Below are 20,511 nucleotides of genomic sequence, written 5' to 3'. Positions count from 1 at the left end.
AGCCGCAATGATGCCTGACATGAGCTTCCATGTTGTGGAGAGACAGGTTATTGGCCGATAGTTGGATGGGGCTGCACCCTTTGAGGGATCCGTCATGATCAGGATGGTTCGCCCTTCGGTTAGCCATTCTGGGTGAGTCCCATCCCTCAGCAGCTGGTTCATTTGTACTGCTAGGCGCTCATGGAGTGCTGTGAGTTTCTTTAGCCAGTAGGTGTGGACCATGTCCGGGCCTGGTGCTGTCCAGTTCTTCATATCTGAGACTCTTTCCTGTATGTCTGCCACTGTTATGGTAACCGGGTTCTGTTCTGGGAGGTTGCTGTGCTCCTCTCTCAGGGTCACCAGCCAATGTGCACTGCTGTTATGTGCAACCTCCTTCTCCCATATGCCTTTCCAGTACCTTTCAGTTTCCAGTCTTGGTGGGTCAGCTCTGTTGTTAGGACCCTGCCACTGAGCGTACACTTTCGCAGGTTGTGTTGCGAACAGCCTGTTTATTCGTCTGGCCTCATTCTCTTTCGTGTACCGCTTTAGGCGACTGGACAAGGCTTGGAGCCTTTGTTTGGCAGTTTCGAGCGCTTCAGGTATGGTCATCTGGATGTACCTCTCGGGTATCGGCCTTTTCATCACACCTCTCTGGGCCTCCGTCAATTGACTCACATCTTTCCGGGCCGCCTTGATCTTAGCTTCCAACCGTCTTTTCCATGGTGGGTAACGTATCTCATGGCTTCCATGGTTTCTCTTATAGCCCAGAGTCACCAGGATCACTGATGCTGAAGCGTATATCAGCTCATTGGTTTCTGTGATCGTTACGGTAGGGATCGCCCTCAGTGCTGCATTCACACTTTCTATGAGACTTTCAGATGGTACTTCACATAGCCGTTGTAATCGGTTTCTAGGTTGCCCAGCTTTCATTCTCGCCATGATCTTAGCTTTCAGGTCAGTTGCTGCCTCGCTCAGCATTTCATTCATTGGGGCTGGCCACCCAATCTCATCATCTGCATTGATTGGTGCTTGCCTCCCAATCTCTTCTATGACCTCCTCCTCTGATCTGGCAGCCTGGGGCCCTTCACCATGGAACCTGCGTTGTACCTCGTCAATCTCAAGTTGTGACAGCAGTTGCCGTTTGTGGATGTTGGAACACTGAGCTACTAGTTGTTTCGTGGTCAACCGTGACTGTGGGTTTCGAAGTAACCATTTAGCCCACATTCTCTGCATGTAACCCCTCTGACTAGGGTTGCTTGAGTAGTAGCATTCCAACAGAACCATGTTATCGCATCTCGGCCATCTCCGCTTTGTTCATTTTTCATCAAGGTGCTCTGGTTCCCCAGCACCTAACGCAGACCTTGTTTGGCCAGGCGACGTCTGAGCCGGCATATCGTTCATTTTATTGTCTCTCATCATTGTATGAGGTAGGCATTAGCGTGAAGGATCTTGCTCAAGGACCCACACTGGATGATGTTATGTGCTCATTTTTTGCCCCAAGTGGGATTCAAACCACCGTCTCCCGTATGCCAAAACCGATGCCTTACCAACTGAGCTATCCAGCTCAGCTATATATATATATAGCTATTTATATATCTAGATAGATAGATAGATAGATAGATAGATAGATAGATAGATAGATAGATAGATAGATAGATAGATAGATAGATAGATAGATAGATAGATAGATAGATAGATAGATAGATAGATAGATAGATAGATAGATAGATAGATAGATAGATAGATAGATAGATAGATAGATAGATAGATAGATAGATAGATAGATAGATAGATAGATAGATAGATAGATAGATAGATAGATAGATAGATAGATAGATAGGACACAGCAGTTGTTTTATATCTATTTCTCTATCTATCTATCTATCTATTTATCTCTCTCTCTCTATCTATGTATAGAGAGATATATGGCTTGGTGATCCAGTGGTTAATTCTTCAACCTCATAGTGCTGAGGTACCGGATTCAATTCCAGATCCGGCCTCCCTGTGTGGCGTTTGCATGTTCGCGGTTCTGCATTGGGTTTTCTCCTGGAACTCCGGTTTCCTCCCACATTCCAAAAAAAAATGCATGGCAGGCTGATTGAACATTCTAAATTGTCCCAAGGTGTGAGTGTGAGGATGGTTGTTCATCTCTGTGTACCCTGTGATTGGCTGGCAACTGGTTCAGGGGACACCCCCCCCCCCCCCCCCCATCTACTGCCCGATAAATATGTGTGTGTGAGTGTGTGTGTGTCAGTCAAGATGCTTGATTGTGTCATGAATCTGACAGGACTGACATGATATCAAATGAACAAATCATACTGAGAGCAGTTGATTCTGACTAATCAAATGCAGATTCACATTGCTAGACGGCCTGTGCCTATTCATTTTTCCTCTGAACCCCCGTGCTTACCATCATCATTAAACACGTTGTTGGCCATCTATTCTCCGATAAGTGCAATCTGATAACAACCTTATTTCAGAGTATTCCTTACCGTTAGTGATATCAAATCTTGATTTTATAATATCCGTGGAATGTTGGACATAAACTGCATTAGAAGTGTAGTCTACAGGCAATTTAGTGTATTTAAATGTATTTTAATGCATCATAAATGAGTAATGCACCTAAAACATTTTGCACAAACTTAACATTAATCAACTGTAATGTAATTGCAACTGCAATGGTGTAGCCAAGATTGATTATATTTTGGATGACATCGTACCCAGGTTTGTCTTTCTAAGTAGTTGTATTCCACTCTCGTTATTTTTTTAAGGATTAGCCTCTTTATTGCACACATCCAAGGTAAACAAGTATGGAGTTTCATCCATCCCACTAATTCTTCTCATTACTATTTAAAATTTTCTATCACCAGAGGCTATAATTCGGGGCATGCAATGCAAATGACAGTTCCTTTTCAAAATGATACACTATTTGTAGGTGTTAAAAAAATACGAGCAGTTTTGTGGTAACGTCATGGCACAGTTTACGTCGATGGTGGTTGCCGACGTGTTCGGGAAGTAGATGTGAGCTGTCCGAACGTGTCGTCACTTCGCGTTGCATCACGGACGCGTCGGCCATTTTACACATCACAAGACTTTAATCGAAGCTGGTAATAATGAAATAATCGGCCGTAGCACTTTGTAACTCAAATGAAATGCCTTCATGAGGGTTACGGAACCATTTGCACAGGTAGGCGACCTCAAATGTAATAATCAAACGTGACGGTATACTGGCAGCGAGTCGTGCTAACTTGCCTTTAGCTATTGAACGAGAATGCACACTTGGTGGCATGTAACAGTTCACTCACTCATCTTAAAATAATGCTTCCAAGTTAAGTGTTGTGCTTGTTTGTACATCACTACACGTCGACGCATTAATTACTCTAATTTGCTGCCATTTCAGCAATTAGCTGTTTAGTGTTTAAATTGAATGGATCTTTTGATTAGGAATTAAGTAATCGGATAAATCTGACATGTAACACAGTGATATTCACATGAACTGTTTTTCTCTGATATTGCCATACATTCGAGGAGAACATTTTATTTTACAAGTAGAGACAGGTTATTTTGTGCAACCTCCTGGGTACATTTTTTTAAAACAGGTTGCATTTACTGGGTGAAAAAAAACTTAAAACAACCTAAAAACTATTGCAAATTAAGAAAAAAAAGAAAAAAATTAAGATAAATGAAGCGTTACAGGGGATACTGTTTATTGTGCGCTGGCGCTTTAAGAGAGGTGGAACCATTTTTGCTGACAAGGCAAACATCCTTGATAACTTGCAAACATTGACGTCACCTTTAGCATGTTTATTTCTAGATTTAGATTAAAAAACAAAAACAAAATACAATAACTGCACCAAATGAAAACTGAAAATAACTCACGTGTGAACAATCTTGTGCTGGTAACTTCAAACTTATAAAAATTAAAGGTAGTAATATGTATGTGTTGAATTAAAATGTCATCTAAAATAGCTGCCTCACTGCCAAGACCGCCACAACCATACGAGAGACTCTAATGGCTTGAGTCTTGATTAAACTGATCAAACCAGTAATTAAACACAGCAACCCCATATACAAACATATTCAAGTAACAGTAAGGTTAAAACAAGTAAAACGGGTTTTGTGGAGATATTGAGAAAGTCCTCACAGCGCCACAATATTATTTATAGATTTTTATGCGGATACACTATTCAGCGTTAATAAATGTGTTCGACACCATGAAGTAATGTTACCATAACATACAGTTCGACAACTTTCCTGCTTCAAGCTGTTTCCTGACGTGCAGCTCCATTACAACATTGGTAATGTTACACCACTGCATTAAGTCAATTGTGTCATTCTACTTTATGAAATAGGCATGTTATAAATAAAAACATGTCTCTTCCTCCGCCTGTGCAGAATGTTTCGTGGCCAGGTCAATCAATTTGAAGTAATGACAAAATGGGAGCTTTTGTCATTGTTTATTTTACTGTATTTTTTTTTTCAAGAGAGCAAAAAGATCAGGTGTTGCATTTTATTTCTATCATTTACCTAATTTCCTTTAATTTTTTTCCCAGACATTCCAAAGCTCAACATTCTGTAGGTGACACCTTTAAGCCTCAGCTCGCAGATAAAAAAGGCAGAGGTGGTGGGGGAAAAAAACTGAAACAAACCAATGCTCATGTTTTGCTACAGGTGGGCTTGAATGCAGAGCTTGTATGAAGAACTGAGTGAATTGTAGGCCAGCAATGGGCAAACGGAAGGTGCCAGATCTCTACAGAGCCCCCTTTCCCCTGTACTCCATAAAAGTCGACCCTAAAGCAGGACTAGTGGTGATAGCAGGAGGAGGGGGGCCTTCAAATACTGGCATCAAGAATAGTGTGGTAAGCACAGTGCAAAAGTTATGCATGAATGTCTATCAACTGACGTTTTGTGCCCAAGTGATTCCTGACTGTATTACAGCACTTCCTGGAGCTGCAGTTGGTTGGAGAAAGCCAGTACAGTGCCAGCCTGCTTCACTCACACGACACTGACACACGTGCCACCATGAATTTGGCGTTAGGCGATGGGGTGATAGCTGCAGGTCAAGATGGAACATGCTCTTTGATGAAAGTTGATGACTGCACACAGAAAAGTGAAGGCAAGGCTGCTGCTAATGATGGTATGCAGTGCGACTTTGACCTAAAACTCTACTTCTATCCCAGAGAGGGCGGAGGTCCATCGAAGAATTCTCAAAATCTTTGCCTGAAATATGTAAAGTCTCGGGACTATTCATTCATTATCCTGCAGCATGTATTATTTTTGTACGGATTTGTGCAAAATGCCTACATCCTGCAAAATCTGTGTCTTCTATCTAGAAAACAATGTGCAAAAAGGTAATGCCAGGCAACGAGGTGGGAAGAGAAACAAAGCTGAAACGGACGTGGCTGCTGTCTCTAGGTCTGATACGAAGGATGAGACAACACACATCTCTGTGACGGAACTGGCTGAACTGCAGTCAGATCTGAACCCTGTGGACCCACTCCAAAAGGTGGTCAGATTTAGTCATGACCTGAGCTTGCTCCTGACTGGAGGCACAGACGGACACATTAGAGTTTGGGAGGTAAGCATTACGATGTCGTCATCTATTCAGGATAACTTCAGGAGATATCGATTCTATCTATCCTATTATTTAAAGTTGTTGAAATTGGTTCAATCCTAAATATATTTTCCTTCCAGTTTCCATCCCTAAAGAAAAAGCTTGACTTCAAAGCGCATGAAGGGGAAATAGAAGACCTGGATCTGAGCTCAGGAAACAAGGTTGCGCACAAAAGCCTCTTTGTCATACTGTACTAAAGTGACTAGAAAAAAAACATGACGTTTACTTCTTTGTTACAATATCTATTGTTTCCATGCAGCACCTGGTAACTGTTGGCAGGGATTTTGCTTGCAGTGTGTGGCGCAACAACCAACAAGTTATGGGTCTTAAATGGCATGAAACCATGCCTCAGATAGCTGAAAAGACATATCGATATTTGGCTTGCAGGTAAAAAAAAAAAAAGTTCCTCTGTACATCATCATCATCATCTTGATCATATCAGGGGAACGGTAAATGTTTGTCATAGGGACGACAATGACGTGTTAACATGAATGTGTCGTGTACTTCAGATTCGGAAAGGTAGAAGACCAAAAAGATGCACTGAGGCTTTACACAGTTCAAATCCCGCATAAACGAGACCGAAAACCTCCACCGTGTTACCTCACTAAGTGGGACGGCAAAAGCTTCCTGCCCATGTTGACAGCTCCCTGTGGGGCAGAGGTCATCTCAAGCCTTGCTGTCAGGTAAGGTTAAATTCCACAGAGTGTGTTTGGAGTGCGGTTGGGTTCTCCAGACGATCAAGTTCAACCGATTTTGTCTCCAACAGTGACTCTGGAACATTTCTTGGAATGGGAACAGTAACGGGATCAGTAGCGATCTACATTGCTTTCTCCCTTCAGGTAGTTGCATTGTTGAAAGACTTGAACGATTAGAATGGCCCTGCTCTCATGATAACTTTGTCTTTTGTCTGTTCATGTCTGTGCAGAGGTTGTATTACGTGAAGGAATCCCATGCGATTGTCGTGACAGACCTGGCGTTCCTGCCCGACGCATTCAAAGGCCAAAATATCAAAGGAAACAATGAAACTGTCATGTTGAGTGTGGCTGTCGACAGCCGTTGTCAGCTACATGCTGTCCACAACCAAAGTACGTCCCGCACTCCCATCAATTTACAAGCCTAATTCTAATGAAGTTGGCATGTTGTGTTAAACATAAAACCGTGTTCAGCTTATATTTAATTGAATACACTGCAAAGACAGGCAAGATTATGTCATGCTCAAACTGATAAACGTGATTGTTTCCAGCAAATAATTGCAACCCATCCAAAAAGCTGGGACAGGTGGCCAAAAAGACTCAAAGTTGAGGAATGCTCATCAAACACCTGATTGGAACACCCCACAGATGAAATATAAAAAGAGCTTCCTTGAATTTCTCAGTCTTTCACAAGCAAAAGTGGGGCGAGGTTCATCACTTTGTGAACAATTCTGTGAGAAAATAGTGGGTTAATTTAAGGACAATGTTCCTCAACGTACAATTGGAAAGGAATTTAGTGATTTCATCATCTACGGTCCATAATATCAAAAGGTTCAGAGAATCTGGAGAAATCACTGCTTGTATAAGTGGCAAGGTTGAAAAACAACATTGAATGTTAGTGAGTTTTCGATCAATCAGGCGCCATTACATCAAAAACCGACAACAGGCAGAGTTCATAAACCAGCATCTGTGATGGAATGGCAGCGTGTTCGTGCATATGGGATGGGCAGTTTAGACATCTGTGAAGGCACCATTAATGCCATAAGATGCATCCAGGTTTTGGACAAACGTTTGTCTTTTTTATGGACGCATCTGCTTGTTTCAGCAAGACGATGCCAAGCCACATTCTGTATGTGTCACCTCACCGTGGCTTCATATTAAAAGAGTGCGGGTACGATACTGGCCTGCCTGCAGTCCAGACCCGTTTCCCATTGAAAATGTGTGGCACATAACTAAGTGTAAAAAACAACGCAGACCCCGACTGATGAACAGCTTAAACTCACCATCAAGAAAAAAATCTAGAAAAATTCCCCCTACAAAGCTTCAACAATTAGTGTCCTCCCTCCCCAAATCCTGATTGTGTATTGTTAAAAGGCAAAGTGATCTAACACAGTGGTAAACATGACCGCTACCCAGCTTTTCTGGAACGTGTTGCAACCATAAAAATCAAAGTTCAGGAGTATTGGCTAAACACACAAAAAATCAGTTTGAACATGATCTTGTCTTTGTAGCGCATTCAATTAAATGTAAGTTGAACATGATTTGCAAATCGTTGTATTCTGTTTTTAATTTATATTTAACACAATGTTCCAACTTCATTGGAATCGGGTATGTATTATTGGAGTGGATCAAATGATGCAGATCTCCATATAAACTGACCTGTCTTTCTTGTTCTATTCAGGAACATTTCCCTTCTGGTTGGTGATGTTCTTCTGCGGACTGGTGGTGGTGGGAATTGTCCTGCTCCTCCAGGATCTCTTCCCAGGCTTTTTTTGAATTTTCTGCATTCGCACAGGTTATTTATGAGGAGCTTGCGCACACGCTTTGCAGGCCGATCTATCCAACACATCCAAATCCACCAGTGCTGCACCACTGACTTTAAACTGTTTTTATGGTGCCGACATCTCCCTATGTGCCTACTCAGGATTTTTTTCGCCATCTCTGACATGATAGCAAAACAAAGACACCCAAAATGGGATTTTAAGTGTTTTGATGAATATCATTGGTCACCTCTCTTGGGAATTATGTTAAATGTCACATTTGATATTGAAAGTTCAAAGTATCCTGAATAAAATATTTCTAATCAACATAACGACAAATGATTGATATACGTATACATAGACATGCATATATAGACATGTAATATTGACTAAATAATATAAATACACAGGTTTATAGTTCCAAGAGAGCCCATGTGTGTCAAATTTAATTTGTTTACTCTTAAGAGACCGCCATTTAACTTTTGTACACTAGGGGACAGCATCGACCAGGGCAGCGTACATCTCTCACCAAGGGCTGGTTGCAAATGAAATGTATTCTGGGATGTGTCTTTTTCCCCGACAAATACTGGATTGGTAAATTATAAAAATAGAGCCATGTGTTTTATTCACCACCTACTATTCATGGTTGAACCGTGCCACTCATTGGCTCTGTTACATTGTTATCAATGAAACAATATTTGATATTTTGAAACAAATTAAAAATGTTAGATGTTGCCAGAATGATTAAACCTGTCATGTTGAAATGCATTTCAAAAATTCCGACTGTAGATGTAAAAATGTGAATAAAAGATTCAATGATTTCAACTTCTTTGAAGACGATGCCGTTACTTGCAGCAAAAAAAAAAAGAAAAGTATGGACCTGACTGACTACGGGAACCTCAAGTCTGCATCTTTGTAAAGGAATCCATGAATGCATTGGCCCTCTAATACAGTATGTTAGCTATGAATCCCATTACGAAAATTAGTACTTTAAGCATGAACTTGGAATTCAAAGTGATGAAAGCCCGAATTGAAGACAATGAAGATTTGACCTGTGTTTTAATGGATACCATTCATAATAAGTATGTGTTCCATGGGCTTGTTACAAATTGTTGTGATGGGAGTTTTGTCAGTGTTCTGAAGAATTAAGCGTGAATAAACTTCATACATGTATTCATTTTCCAAACCGCTTGATCCTCACAAGGGTCACGGGGGATTGCTGGAGCCTATCCCAGCTGTCTTTGGGCAATAGGCATGGGAAACCCTGAATCGGCTGCAAGCCAAACGCAGGGCAACAGAGACGAACAACTATTCCCACCCGCACTCACACCTTGGGACACTTCGGAGTGTTCAATTAGCCTGCCATGCATGTTTTGGAATGTGAGAGGAAACCTGAGGACCCAGAGAAAACCCACGCAAGCTCAGGGAGAACATGCAAACTCCACACAGGAAGGCCGGAGTTGGAATTGAACCAAGTCTCTGCACTGTGAAGTCAACTAGTGGGCCGCCACTTCATACAAACATTCAAACTTGAGACATGCGAGAGTCATTTGCTAATGAGGAGTGGGCAATAAGTGCCAAAGGCAAATGTACATCAATTTTGGGACTTAAAGAAAAGTGTTGCCAACCTACATGGGAACAGGGTTTGGAGGATTCTTCATGTATATGGCATGCTAAATGACAGTGCTCGTATCAACCGAGTGGGTGATGAGATGAACGCCTCAAGATTGAGGACTGCAATCGGATGTCTTTTTCTGCACTTCAGAAAAGCAAGGTTTCGATGAAAAAAACTGGTCTTGTTTGACTGTACACAAACAGAGAAATCGTAATTTAATCCCATATTTACAATCGTGGTTGGAATTGTGTTTTCATTTCAGTAAGGGTCATATATATGCAAAATCTAATTTTGCTGTCCAGGTTTTAATGGCATTTTCAATGGCTGTCTCGAAGATTGAGGTCCGCAATTAAATACAATTATGGAGTATCGTGGCTCTGACAGTGCATTTCAAAAGTAAAATTCAAATTCATCTTGGTTTACCGTTGTAGACCCGCCTCAATTTTAGATCCAGCGTGTTGGTGGTGGTGGCAGAGGTTGACGTTCCCTTTAAGCGCTTCATTTTAGAGTTTAGTATTTATTGAACTTCTATCAAGCTTGTACAGGTTGGTAAAGAGCGGTCCTGCATCAAGATGAAGGGCGACGTGTCTCAAGTGGTGGAGTGGTCATCTCCTAACTCGATGGTTGTGTGGGTCTAACCCTAAGGCCTTGTGACCATGTTGCTGTATACTTGAGTGAGGCTCTGAACACCAATTGCTCCCCATGCTGTGATCAGAATGTGAATTTGAAGATGGTGTTAAAGCACTTAGAGTTCCTCGCCCGTTCCTCGCCCATTTGTCAATGACCACGAAGCAAGAATACACACGGCATTTCACTTGTCAGTTTGATGACACCATAGACCAAAGTCACACATTCTCTCTGATGATGTCATAAAGACCACCTTTAAACTATCCCTTGTCACATTGCAGATTTATTCAGAATGCTCTGGAGTGAAATATTTTGATCAGAATTCTGTGCCATTTGGTTCGCAGACAGTTTCATGATGGGGAACGGCGAGCGGACAATCGAATGCACAAGTTATAGATCCTGGTTTAAGCAAGGCAGTCTAGATTGAACCACAATGGAGACAGTTGTGAGCAAACAGGTTAAGGGGCAAGGAGACAAGGCTGTGGCAACAGAAAATAATAGGTTTCTCAGGAAGGAGCTACCCTGTCTTGAATTATATGGCATGACGATGGAAAAGGGGAAAGACGATTTGAGGGCACAACTTCAAGTTCTTGAAGAAATCAAGAGTGTTCTCGATGAGCAATATAGGCTCCTCAACGAAGCGCTGTTGGAATGCCAGAAATTGAAGATGGATACAGAGAATGGACAGTTGAAGGAACAAGTCAAGTATTTTCAAGAAAACGATGACGGTCTTTTGAAGGAGAATGAATTTTTCCATCATGCACTGGCACGTCTTCAAAATCAGACTGTGAGGATTGGGAAACAAAATGAAAACCTTTGTGCGGTAGCAAAGGTGTTGAAAAAAAATGTCATCATCATCAATGAAAGCACAGAGAATCTAATTTCCGACCTGTATCAAATTGAAACTCAGAGTGACAAAAATCAAACAGAGATTCATCGTCTGAGAACAGAGTTGCAGACAGTTCGGTCCATGCTTCAAGATCAAGACGACTTAATCAGGCGGATGGATGAAGCTGAAACTCTCATGAAAAGTGGATTTGTGGAGAACAAAAATTTGAGCAACAAACTGCTTGACCTTGATGAAAACAATATCTTTTTAAAAAAGCAGAACGAGATGATCAGAGATGAGCTGGAAAAAAACAAATCAGTTCAAACTCAACAGAGTCAACAAATTGCACACCTAAGGTCAGCTTTAAAGGACCATGAACTCTCCAGTGAGCAAGTTCAGTTTCTCCTCTACAGTAAAGATCATATGATCGAAAAGCAAAAACGGGAGATAGCTTATCAACGAGAAGTCACAGAGGAGCTTAATACCCTTGTCACCAGTTTGAGACAAATAATACGGGATCTTCAAAGTCAGCTGGAGCAGATGGAAGAGTTATTTGTGACAAAAAAATGTAACGAGTGCCTCTTGAAAAAAGCGCACATAGGGGAGCCTTTTGACGGTGACAAATTTGAACTGGAAGCAAACACTGAGGGCAAAGACTTTAAAGAACAAATGAATGATCCTCAACATGACATTCCGAGGGAGCAGAACAGACTTTTCAATCTTACTACGGTGCTATTTGAATCGCCGAGTTTCAAGATGGAGACAGAGAATGAAGACTTGAAGGCGCACGTTAAAGTTCTCGAAGTCACAAAGAACAGCCTAATGGATAAAATTAAGTCCCTGAGTGATGAAGTGGCATTGCTCACATGCCGGTGTGAGAAGATGGAAACAAAGGAGGAGGAATTGAGGACACAAGTTAAGGTTCTCGGACATAAGTGCACTCTCGATGATAAGAATACATTCCCAGATGTGCTGGCTGATGCTGAAAGCCAGAGTGTATGGATCGACAAACAAAATGAGACATTGATAACCCAAGAAAACATCCTCACAAAAAATGACGTGAAAAATAAGAGCCGGGGGACTTGGCTTGCTGACTCGTCACATGCTGAATCTCGGAGGGACACAAATCAAAGAGAAATGTACTGTAGGAGAATGGCGGCGCAGAGCCTTAAGGCCGAATTGAAAGTTCAAAATGACATCATAAGGAGGATAGATGATGAAGAGAAGGGATGGGCAGAGAATGAAAAGTTGTGCAACAAGCTGCATGGCCTTGAATACAACAACCTCTTAAAAGAGAACGCTATGGTTAGTGAAGAGCTTGAAGAATATAGATCTGCCCAAAATCAACAGAATCAAAAGGCTACCTGCATGAAAACGTCTTCCGAAGATCCCGAGGTGACCAGTGATGAGGTTCGCTTTAGCCTCTTCTGTAAAGATGACATTTTAATATCGCAAGAGCGGGAAATAGCTGATCAACAAGAAGTCATAGAGGACACTGACTCTCCCAATACTACATTGATACAAAACATCCATCAAGAATCATGTCTCTTGGACAAAGCATGTGAAACGGAAACGTTTGACGAAGGGCAGTTGGAAGCAAAGATGAAAACTGACAAAGACTCGAGGGCACAAATTAATGATCCTCAACGACACAAAGACACTCTGATTGAACCTTGTCAGAGCTTGAAAATGGATGCAGACGATGAAAAACTGAAGACACATCAAGACAACAATAGTGTAAAATATCATGAGGTGAAGACGGAGGCAGAATTGAGAGCGGACAATGAAAACAGGAAAAACAGATACGAACCAACACAGACCCTCAATGACAGTTTGGTATGCAGACACTTCCAAGAGGACCATTATAATACCAACACCTATCATCTTTCAACCGAAGCGCAGAGCCTCAATCCTGCCTTACAAGAATGTCATGACCTCACAATTGACAGCAAGTCCTTCATGGAAAAAACATGGACAGAGAATGAAAGGGTCAGAAATAAGTTACATGGCCTTTATGAGCAAAACAAAATTGTGAGGGAGCAGCTGGAAGAATACACATCCCTTCGAGAGCAACAGTTTTCCAACCTGAAGATAGTCAACATAGACCCAAAGTTCCCTACTGACGAAGAACAATATCAATACTACTTTGAAAATGAGCAAAAAAGGGAACAAGTTTATCAACACGAGATCACAGTCATGAAACATCTCATGATTCAGTTGAGGCAAACTAATCTTGATCTTGAAGGCCGGTTTGGGCCAAGAATCAAGGATAAAACGTTCACTGCAGTTTGGAGGAAGATACCAGATGATCCTGTCCACTGGTTCCTTGGAGAGCCAAGGACCGAGGAGGATCCTGCTGATGAGGGCCTCTTCGAGCCAGGAACTGAAGAGGATTCTGTTGATGAGGGACTCCTGGAGACAGAAAGTGAGGAGGATTCTGTTGATGCTATCCTTCTCGACCCGAGAACTAAGGGCGAGTCTCTTGATGATGGCCCACTAGAGATAGAAATCGAAGAACATTCTGTGGATGAGGGCCTCCTGAAGACAGACACTGAGAAGGACTCTGTTGATGCAGTCAATCTAGAGCCAAGAAACGAGAAGGATCTTGTTGATGTGGACCCTCCAGAGACAGACAACACGGATTCTCTTGATGAATTCCGTCTAGCGCCAAGAACTGAGGTGGGTCCTGTTGATGAGGGCCTTCCAGAGCCAACAACTGAGGAGGATCCCTGTGATGAGGGCTTTCTAGAGACAGAAACGGCAGAGGATCCTGTTCTTGAGGGTCTTCTAGAGCCTGAAAATGAGGAGGAGTCTATTTATGCGGTCCTTCTACAGCCAAGAACTAAGGGTGAGCCAAAAGCTGAGGGTGATCCTGTTAATGAGGACCTTTTAGCACCAAAAACTCTGGGTGTTCCCGTTGATGAGGACCTTCTGGCGCCGATAACTGCAGAGAATCCTCTCGATGAAGGCATTCTAAGGACAGCAACTAATATGGATCCTGTTAATATGGGCTTAATAGAAACTGCTGACATTTCATTTGATATGGGCTCAAGAGAGACTGAGGATGGTCCTGTTGATATGGGCCACACAGAGCCACATAGGGCGGAGGCTTATTTGGAAAATTATCTTAAAAAGCCAAAAATGGGTGCGGCTCTTCTGGAAAAGGGCCTCATAGAGACAGCAACTGAGGAAAATCCTGTTGATGTGGTCCTGAATGAGACTGAGGGGGATCTTGTGAGTACGGTTGTAATAGTGTCATCAACTGAGGAGGATCTTTCGTATGAGTCCCTTCGAGAACCAACGACAAAGAAACAGGTTCATGAGGTGCTGCTAAAATACCATCAAGTTCGAACCACAAGTGTTTGTTCTCGCTGTGTTAAAAAAGTTATGAATGGTGCTAAAAGATGCTTTTTCGCACTAGTCATTTTGGGTGTACTTATTTCTGGGGCTTTAGTGGCATTAAGAATAGGTAGTAACTTCTTTGAACTCTGTGAATGTTTCGATCCCTTTAGGAATTATTTAGAAAATGTCGTTTTTTAAGTGTTGAAAGTAAACATGATAAAATACATTGCCAATGTCTACATTTTGAGGTTGCATTTGGAGTGATTTAAGAAAACGCCTTTTTCAAGTGTTTCATATTTGTACATAAATCAGTGTCAAAGAAACAAGGATGGATTGGGTTCTTTGTCAGCCTTAAATAATGAATTGGATCATCCAAAGAATCACACAATTATACCACTGAAATAAAACATTGACCATATATACTGCATATAGAGGACATCCGTGCGCCCGTCGCCCGTGCTGCTAAAATACCATCAAGTTCGAACCACAAGTGTTTGTTCTCGCTGTGTTAAAAAAGTTATGAATGGTGCTAAAAGATGCCCGTGCAGCATTGGGTCTTTCTGACCACAATTTAATCCACTTAATACCTACATGCAGACAGAAACTCAAATGTGTTAAACCGGTTGTTAAGACTGTGAAAAAATGGACAGATGAAGCAAAGCTAGCTCTACAAGAATGCTTTGACTGCACTGATTGGGGCGTCTTTGAAACTTCAACGGGCACACTGGATGAATACACAGACACTGTAACATCATACATCAGTTTCTGTGAGGACATGTGTGTACCAACGAAGTCGTTCTGCTCCTTCAACAATAACAAGCCATGGTTTACTCCCAAACTCAGGCAACTCAGGAAAGAGAAAGAGGCCGCATTTAGAAGTGGAGATCGGGCACTGTACAAACATGCCCGAAACCAATTGACAAAGGAAATTAACATCGCAAAGAGAAGCTATGCAGAGAGGCTGAAAAACCAGTTCTCTGCTAACGACTCTGCATCTGTATGGAATGGCCTGAAAGCAATCACTAACTATAGAATGCCATCCCCCCAAACAGTGAACAATAAGGGTCTTGCTAATGAACTAAACATGTTTTTCTGCCGATTTGAAAAGGACACCCCCATTTCCCACACACACCCACCTCTACCAGAAACCACTCTACCTACCCCCCACCCTCTTTTTCTCCACTACAGATCCACGAACAGGACGTGAGACGGCTCTTCAAGCAGCAAAAGATCAAGAAAGCTCCGGGGCCCGACAAAGTGTCCCCCTCCTGCCTGAAAGTCTGCGCTGACCAGCTGGCTCCGGTCTTCACACAAATCTTCAACAGATCCCTGGAGCTGTGTGAGGTCCCAACCTGCTTCAAACAGTCTACCATCATCCCAGTTCCCAAGAAATCGGCAACATCGGAACTGAACGACTACAGGCCTGTCGCCCTGACGTCTGTGGTCATGAAGTCCTTTGAACGCCTTGTGCTGAATCACCTAAAGAACGTCACTGGACCCCTGCTGGACCCTCTCCAGTTTGCCTACCGGGCAAACAGGTCTGTGGAAGACGCAGTCAACATAGGTCTGCACTACATCCTCGAGCACCTCGACAGCACAGGGACCTACGCAAGGATTCTGTTTGTGGATTTCAGCTCTGCGTTCAACACCATCATCCCGGAACTCCTCACCCCCAAACTACTCCACCTCGGTGTGTCCCCTACGATCTGTCAGTGGATCCTCAGCTTCCTGACGGGACGGACACAACAGGTGAGACTGGGAGCAACAACATCATCAATACGCACTACCAGCACTGGTGCCCCACAGGGATGTGTCCTCTTGCCACTGCTCTTCTCTCTCTACACAAACGATTGCACCTCAACAGATCCAGCTGTCAAACTCATAAAGTTCGCAGACGACACCACGGTCATCGGTCTCATCAAAGACGGCGACGAGTCTGCGTACCGCCAACAAGTGGAGCAGCTGGAGCTTTGGTGCGGCCGACACAACCTCGGGCTGAACACGCTCAAAACTGTAGAGATGATCGTGGACTTCAGGAAACATTCTTCTCCTCAGTTGCCCCTCACACTATCCAACTGCCCTGTGTCAACCGTCGAGACCTTCAAGTTCCTGGGAATCACAGTCTCCCAGGACATGAAGTGGGAAGTCAACACCATCTCCATCCTGAAAAGGGCCCGGCAGCGGATGTACTTCCTGAGGCTGCTGAGGAAGCATGGCCTGCCACAGGAGGTGCTACGACAGTTCTACACGGCAGTCATCGAATAAATCCTGTGTTCTTCCATCACGGTTTGGTTTGGGGCCGCCACAAAAAAGGACAAAATCCGACTTCAACGGACAGTTAGGACGGCAGAAAAAATCGTTGGCACCGCCCTACCCACTCTTGAGGACTTGCACACTGCAAGAATCAAGACAAGGGCACGGAAAATCCTCCTGGATCCCCCGCACCCTGCCCACCACCTTTTTCAGCCACTCCCCTCAGGCAGACGCTACAGATCCATGCGCACCAAATCCAGTAGACATTTAAACTTCTTCCCTCAGCTTCTTCCCTCTAGCCATTAACTCCTTAAACAGTCACTGACATAGTCACTCTTCTTGCACCACAAAATGGTACTTCAAAACTACTGGTTACTCTAAAATGGTTCAATGATTTTGTTGTTTACGATGATACTAGTGCAGCGTGTTATACCGGAGACAAATTCCTTGTGTGTTCTACATACTTGGCCAATAAAGATGATTCTGATTCTGATTCTGATAGAAACATTTTAAGATGGAATACTGTCATTAAAAACAACAACAATGAATCACAATATCGAATGCCAATTCGTAGTCAAAATGACTACAACAGGCTGATTGAAACAGGGCTGAAAGAGAAAGAGTGTAAAAAGTGTTCTGTAATTTTTTACTTCCGGAGTATTTTGGAAATGCATGTCACAGACTAGCGAAGAAAGCCAGGACCTCTTTTATTTGTGGTACAATTGCGCAAAGCATAGAGACGGCATGATTTAGTGAAACTTGTTTAACATACTTTGCTTAATACAGATGCACTTGCAGGGGCATGTGTCCTTCTGTATGCTTCAGTCCGAAAAGGTGCGCAGCTGCAGACTTTTTTGGCTACCTCGTCCATACATGCTCACTGACTGGCCATCGGCCGGAATGTTTCTCCTGCATTATGCCTACGGCTGAACGATGATGTCAGATCTAATTTAATTGATGAAAAATGATCAGCACCAGCAAACTTTGTTTTCAATTCCGAGGAGCATTTCTGCATGCTGATGGAGACTTGGAGTTTGAAAGTCCCGATCACAACTACAGTGGCAGTAATGACGCCGTGAATTAGATTTGGAATCATTTGTTTTTATTTGGGCTATATCAGTCGAGACTGGCTCGCGTGTGGCGTGATGCAAGCATGGTTGCGTCATCATCCTCATTCACTAACTATTCTGATGTGCTTGATCAAAAAATGTGTCTAGTCATGACCACAGTCTTCTGATTAAATGACTTGATGTGATTTACAGTAAAACCTCTGCATCGCACGCTCCCGATTTGTGGTCCCGTTTTTGTTGTTGTTTTTTTTGTAGGGTGGGGGTGAAATAGATGTGACCGGCATTTTGCGGAATAGCACTAAGTTTAAATCACAGACTGATATACAACTACATTAATAATAGGCTCCTAAAAGATGAAGCCAGAGGGCAGCCATCTTACGGTCCCATTATTACCGACAACTTAATTGACCCGACCCCACCTACTTAAGAGAAAATATTTGCGAAGCTTTAGGGAGTCTACTGTGGAGCTTTATTTATTTTTTTATGCAAATGTTCACAAATCCGCAAATGTTTTGGGTGACAATGACCAGGCGAGGAGGCCCGGTGGTCCAGTGGTTATTAGCGCGTCAACCTCACAGTGCACAGGTAACGGGTTGGATTCCAGCTCCGGCCTTCCTGTGTGAAGTTTGCATGTTCTCCCTGGGCCTGCGTGGGTTTTCTTTGGGTACTCCGGTTTCCTCCCACATTCCAAAAACATGCATGGCAGGCTGATTGAACACTCTAAATCATAGGTGTCAAACTCAGGTCCTGGAGGGCCGCTGTCCTGCATGTTTTCCAAGTCTCCCTGTTGCAACACATCTGATTCAAATGAACAGGTTCAATGTCAGGCTTCCGCAGAGGTTGCTGATGATCTGATCATTTGAATCAGGTGTGTTGCAACAGGAAGACTTGGAAAACATGCAGGACAGCGGCCCTCCAGGACCTGAGTTTGACATCTATGCTCTAAATTGTCCCTAGGTGTGAGTGTGAGCGCGGATGGTTGTTTGTCTCTGTGTGCCCTGCGATTGGCTGGTAACCGGTTCAGGGTGTCCCCCGCCTAGTGCCCGAAGACAGCTGGGATAGGCTCCAGCACCCACTGTGACCCTTGCGAGGATAAAGCGGATTGGAAAATGGATGGATGACCAGGCGAGTGGCACCTAAAGGCATTGTGGGAAGTGTGCCAAGGATTTTGAACTCTGCTCCCATCAGTTCGTCTTGCAAACATACACTGACTATCCAACAAGAAATTAGTTTCTCCTCACAAGGACAAACAAAGACATTGAACTCTGCTCTCATCAATTCATTGTGCAAACATACACTGTCAACAAAGACTTTGCATTTTATGCGGCTCTTTGCTTGACTGAAACTTCACTTAATCATCCCGTCGCGGACACTGCGCTACAGTTGCCCGACTTCCAACTTTGCCCTGCGCACCACGTCACGGGACAGGTGGCAAAATATGCTTCCTACATCATCCAAAAATGGTCTCCTGATGTCACAAAGTTCAATGCACACTACTTGGAATCACTGTGTTTTTATTGTAAGTTTCTTAATTTATTCTTACTCCACCAGTGTTAGACCTCTATTTTTAAGAGCCCGATTTTTTTTTAACATCCACAAACTTCCACGAAACCCATTGTCAAGTCAGATATCAGCTCACTCCTCAGCAAATCCAGTTGAGCTGCAACTATTTTAGTAATTCTACTCTTTTCTTAAATTAAACCAGGTCTGAAAGTTTTTCACACAGCACTGTGTTTGTGCTTATTTTTAATCATTATTATTTGTTTTTTCAAGATTTAAGACAGGACTGCCATTGTTAGTGTAGTGGTTCAAGTTCATGTACTTGCCATAGCAGCAGTTCCCACGCAACGGTCTCATCAGTCATCTTATTGACCGAAAATTCGCCAAGGGAATAAGTGCCTTTCACCTATCATATACATCTGGAATAGCCTCTGTCATGATCCTAGACAAGTCGTACAGAAAATGGATGGATTTGAAATATATTGTTTTTGTTTTCAATCCGCACTTGAGTCACGCAATGCTTCAAATAGACAAACTCGCATTGAGTTGCCTTGACTAATGTAGCCAAATTTTATTAACAGTGGCAATGACTGATACTTACCTCATCACAAGCCAGTGTCTCATCAAAAATATTTTGAAGCTGTTTTCAAGTGAAAAGACTTTGACTGCATAGTGTTGCTTTAAACAAATCACGTGTGAGTGAGCGCTGAAGAAAAGGACTTTGCGAGAACAGAGTGAAAAACATCTCTGGCTAAACGTCTGCTGCTCAATATTTGGAAACTTTGGAAAGATATACAAACTAGACTACATGAAGTGTACAATTCTGTCACAGGCTTTATATTTGTGTTTTGTAGTGAGACACATTGTAGTAATACCACACCAGTGTACCATCAGTGTCAATTAGAGCATCTGGGACAGACACGCTTTCTTTCATGGTTTGTGGCAAACACCAGAAGCGACCACCAATGCTGTCACACGTCACTTTTTAAATATTGACAAATGAAGACAGAATGACTTAAACGTGCTTTCCAATGGTACATGCACGCGGTATGAAATGTTCCTATTATTCAGTCAAAGCATCATGACAGGCCTCAGTGGGCATAAGTCACCCTTTTGTGGTTCGAGAGTACCTCGGAGTGAGACAAACAGACGATGGTGGGTCAAGCCACCCACCCTTTTCTTTGTCTCATTTCCACTTTTGGTCAAAGACAAAAACATCTCCTCCGAATA

General features: G+C 42.8%; 1 protein-coding gene across 1 annotated transcript; it reads left to right on the top strand.

Annotated features, from left to right (window-relative positions):
- Positions 1–2,998: 2,998 nt before the first annotated feature.
- Positions 2,999–8,870, top strand: preb (prolactin regulatory element binding). The gene is made up of 10 exons (XM_052066587.1): positions 2,999–3,166; positions 4,651–4,838; positions 4,918–5,116; positions 5,313–5,557; positions 5,674–5,754; positions 5,853–5,980; positions 6,103–6,276; positions 6,360–6,432; positions 6,519–6,678; positions 7,967–8,870. Exons 2-10 carry the CDS (start codon positions 4,704–4,706, stop codon positions 8,059–8,061), a joined length of 1,290 nt encoding a protein of 429 aa, XP_051922547.1. The 5' UTR covers positions 2,999–3,166; positions 4,651–4,703; the 3' UTR covers positions 8,062–8,870.
- Positions 8,871–20,511: the final 11,641 nt, after the last annotated feature.

Source organism: Hippocampus zosterae, chromosome 5, assembly GCF_025434085.1.
Source record: "Hippocampus zosterae strain Florida chromosome 5, ASM2543408v3, whole genome shotgun sequence".
Classification (NCBI taxonomy): domain Eukaryota; kingdom Metazoa; phylum Chordata; class Actinopteri; order Syngnathiformes; family Syngnathidae; genus Hippocampus; species Hippocampus zosterae.
This window is presented reverse-complemented; position numbering and strand designations above follow the sequence as displayed.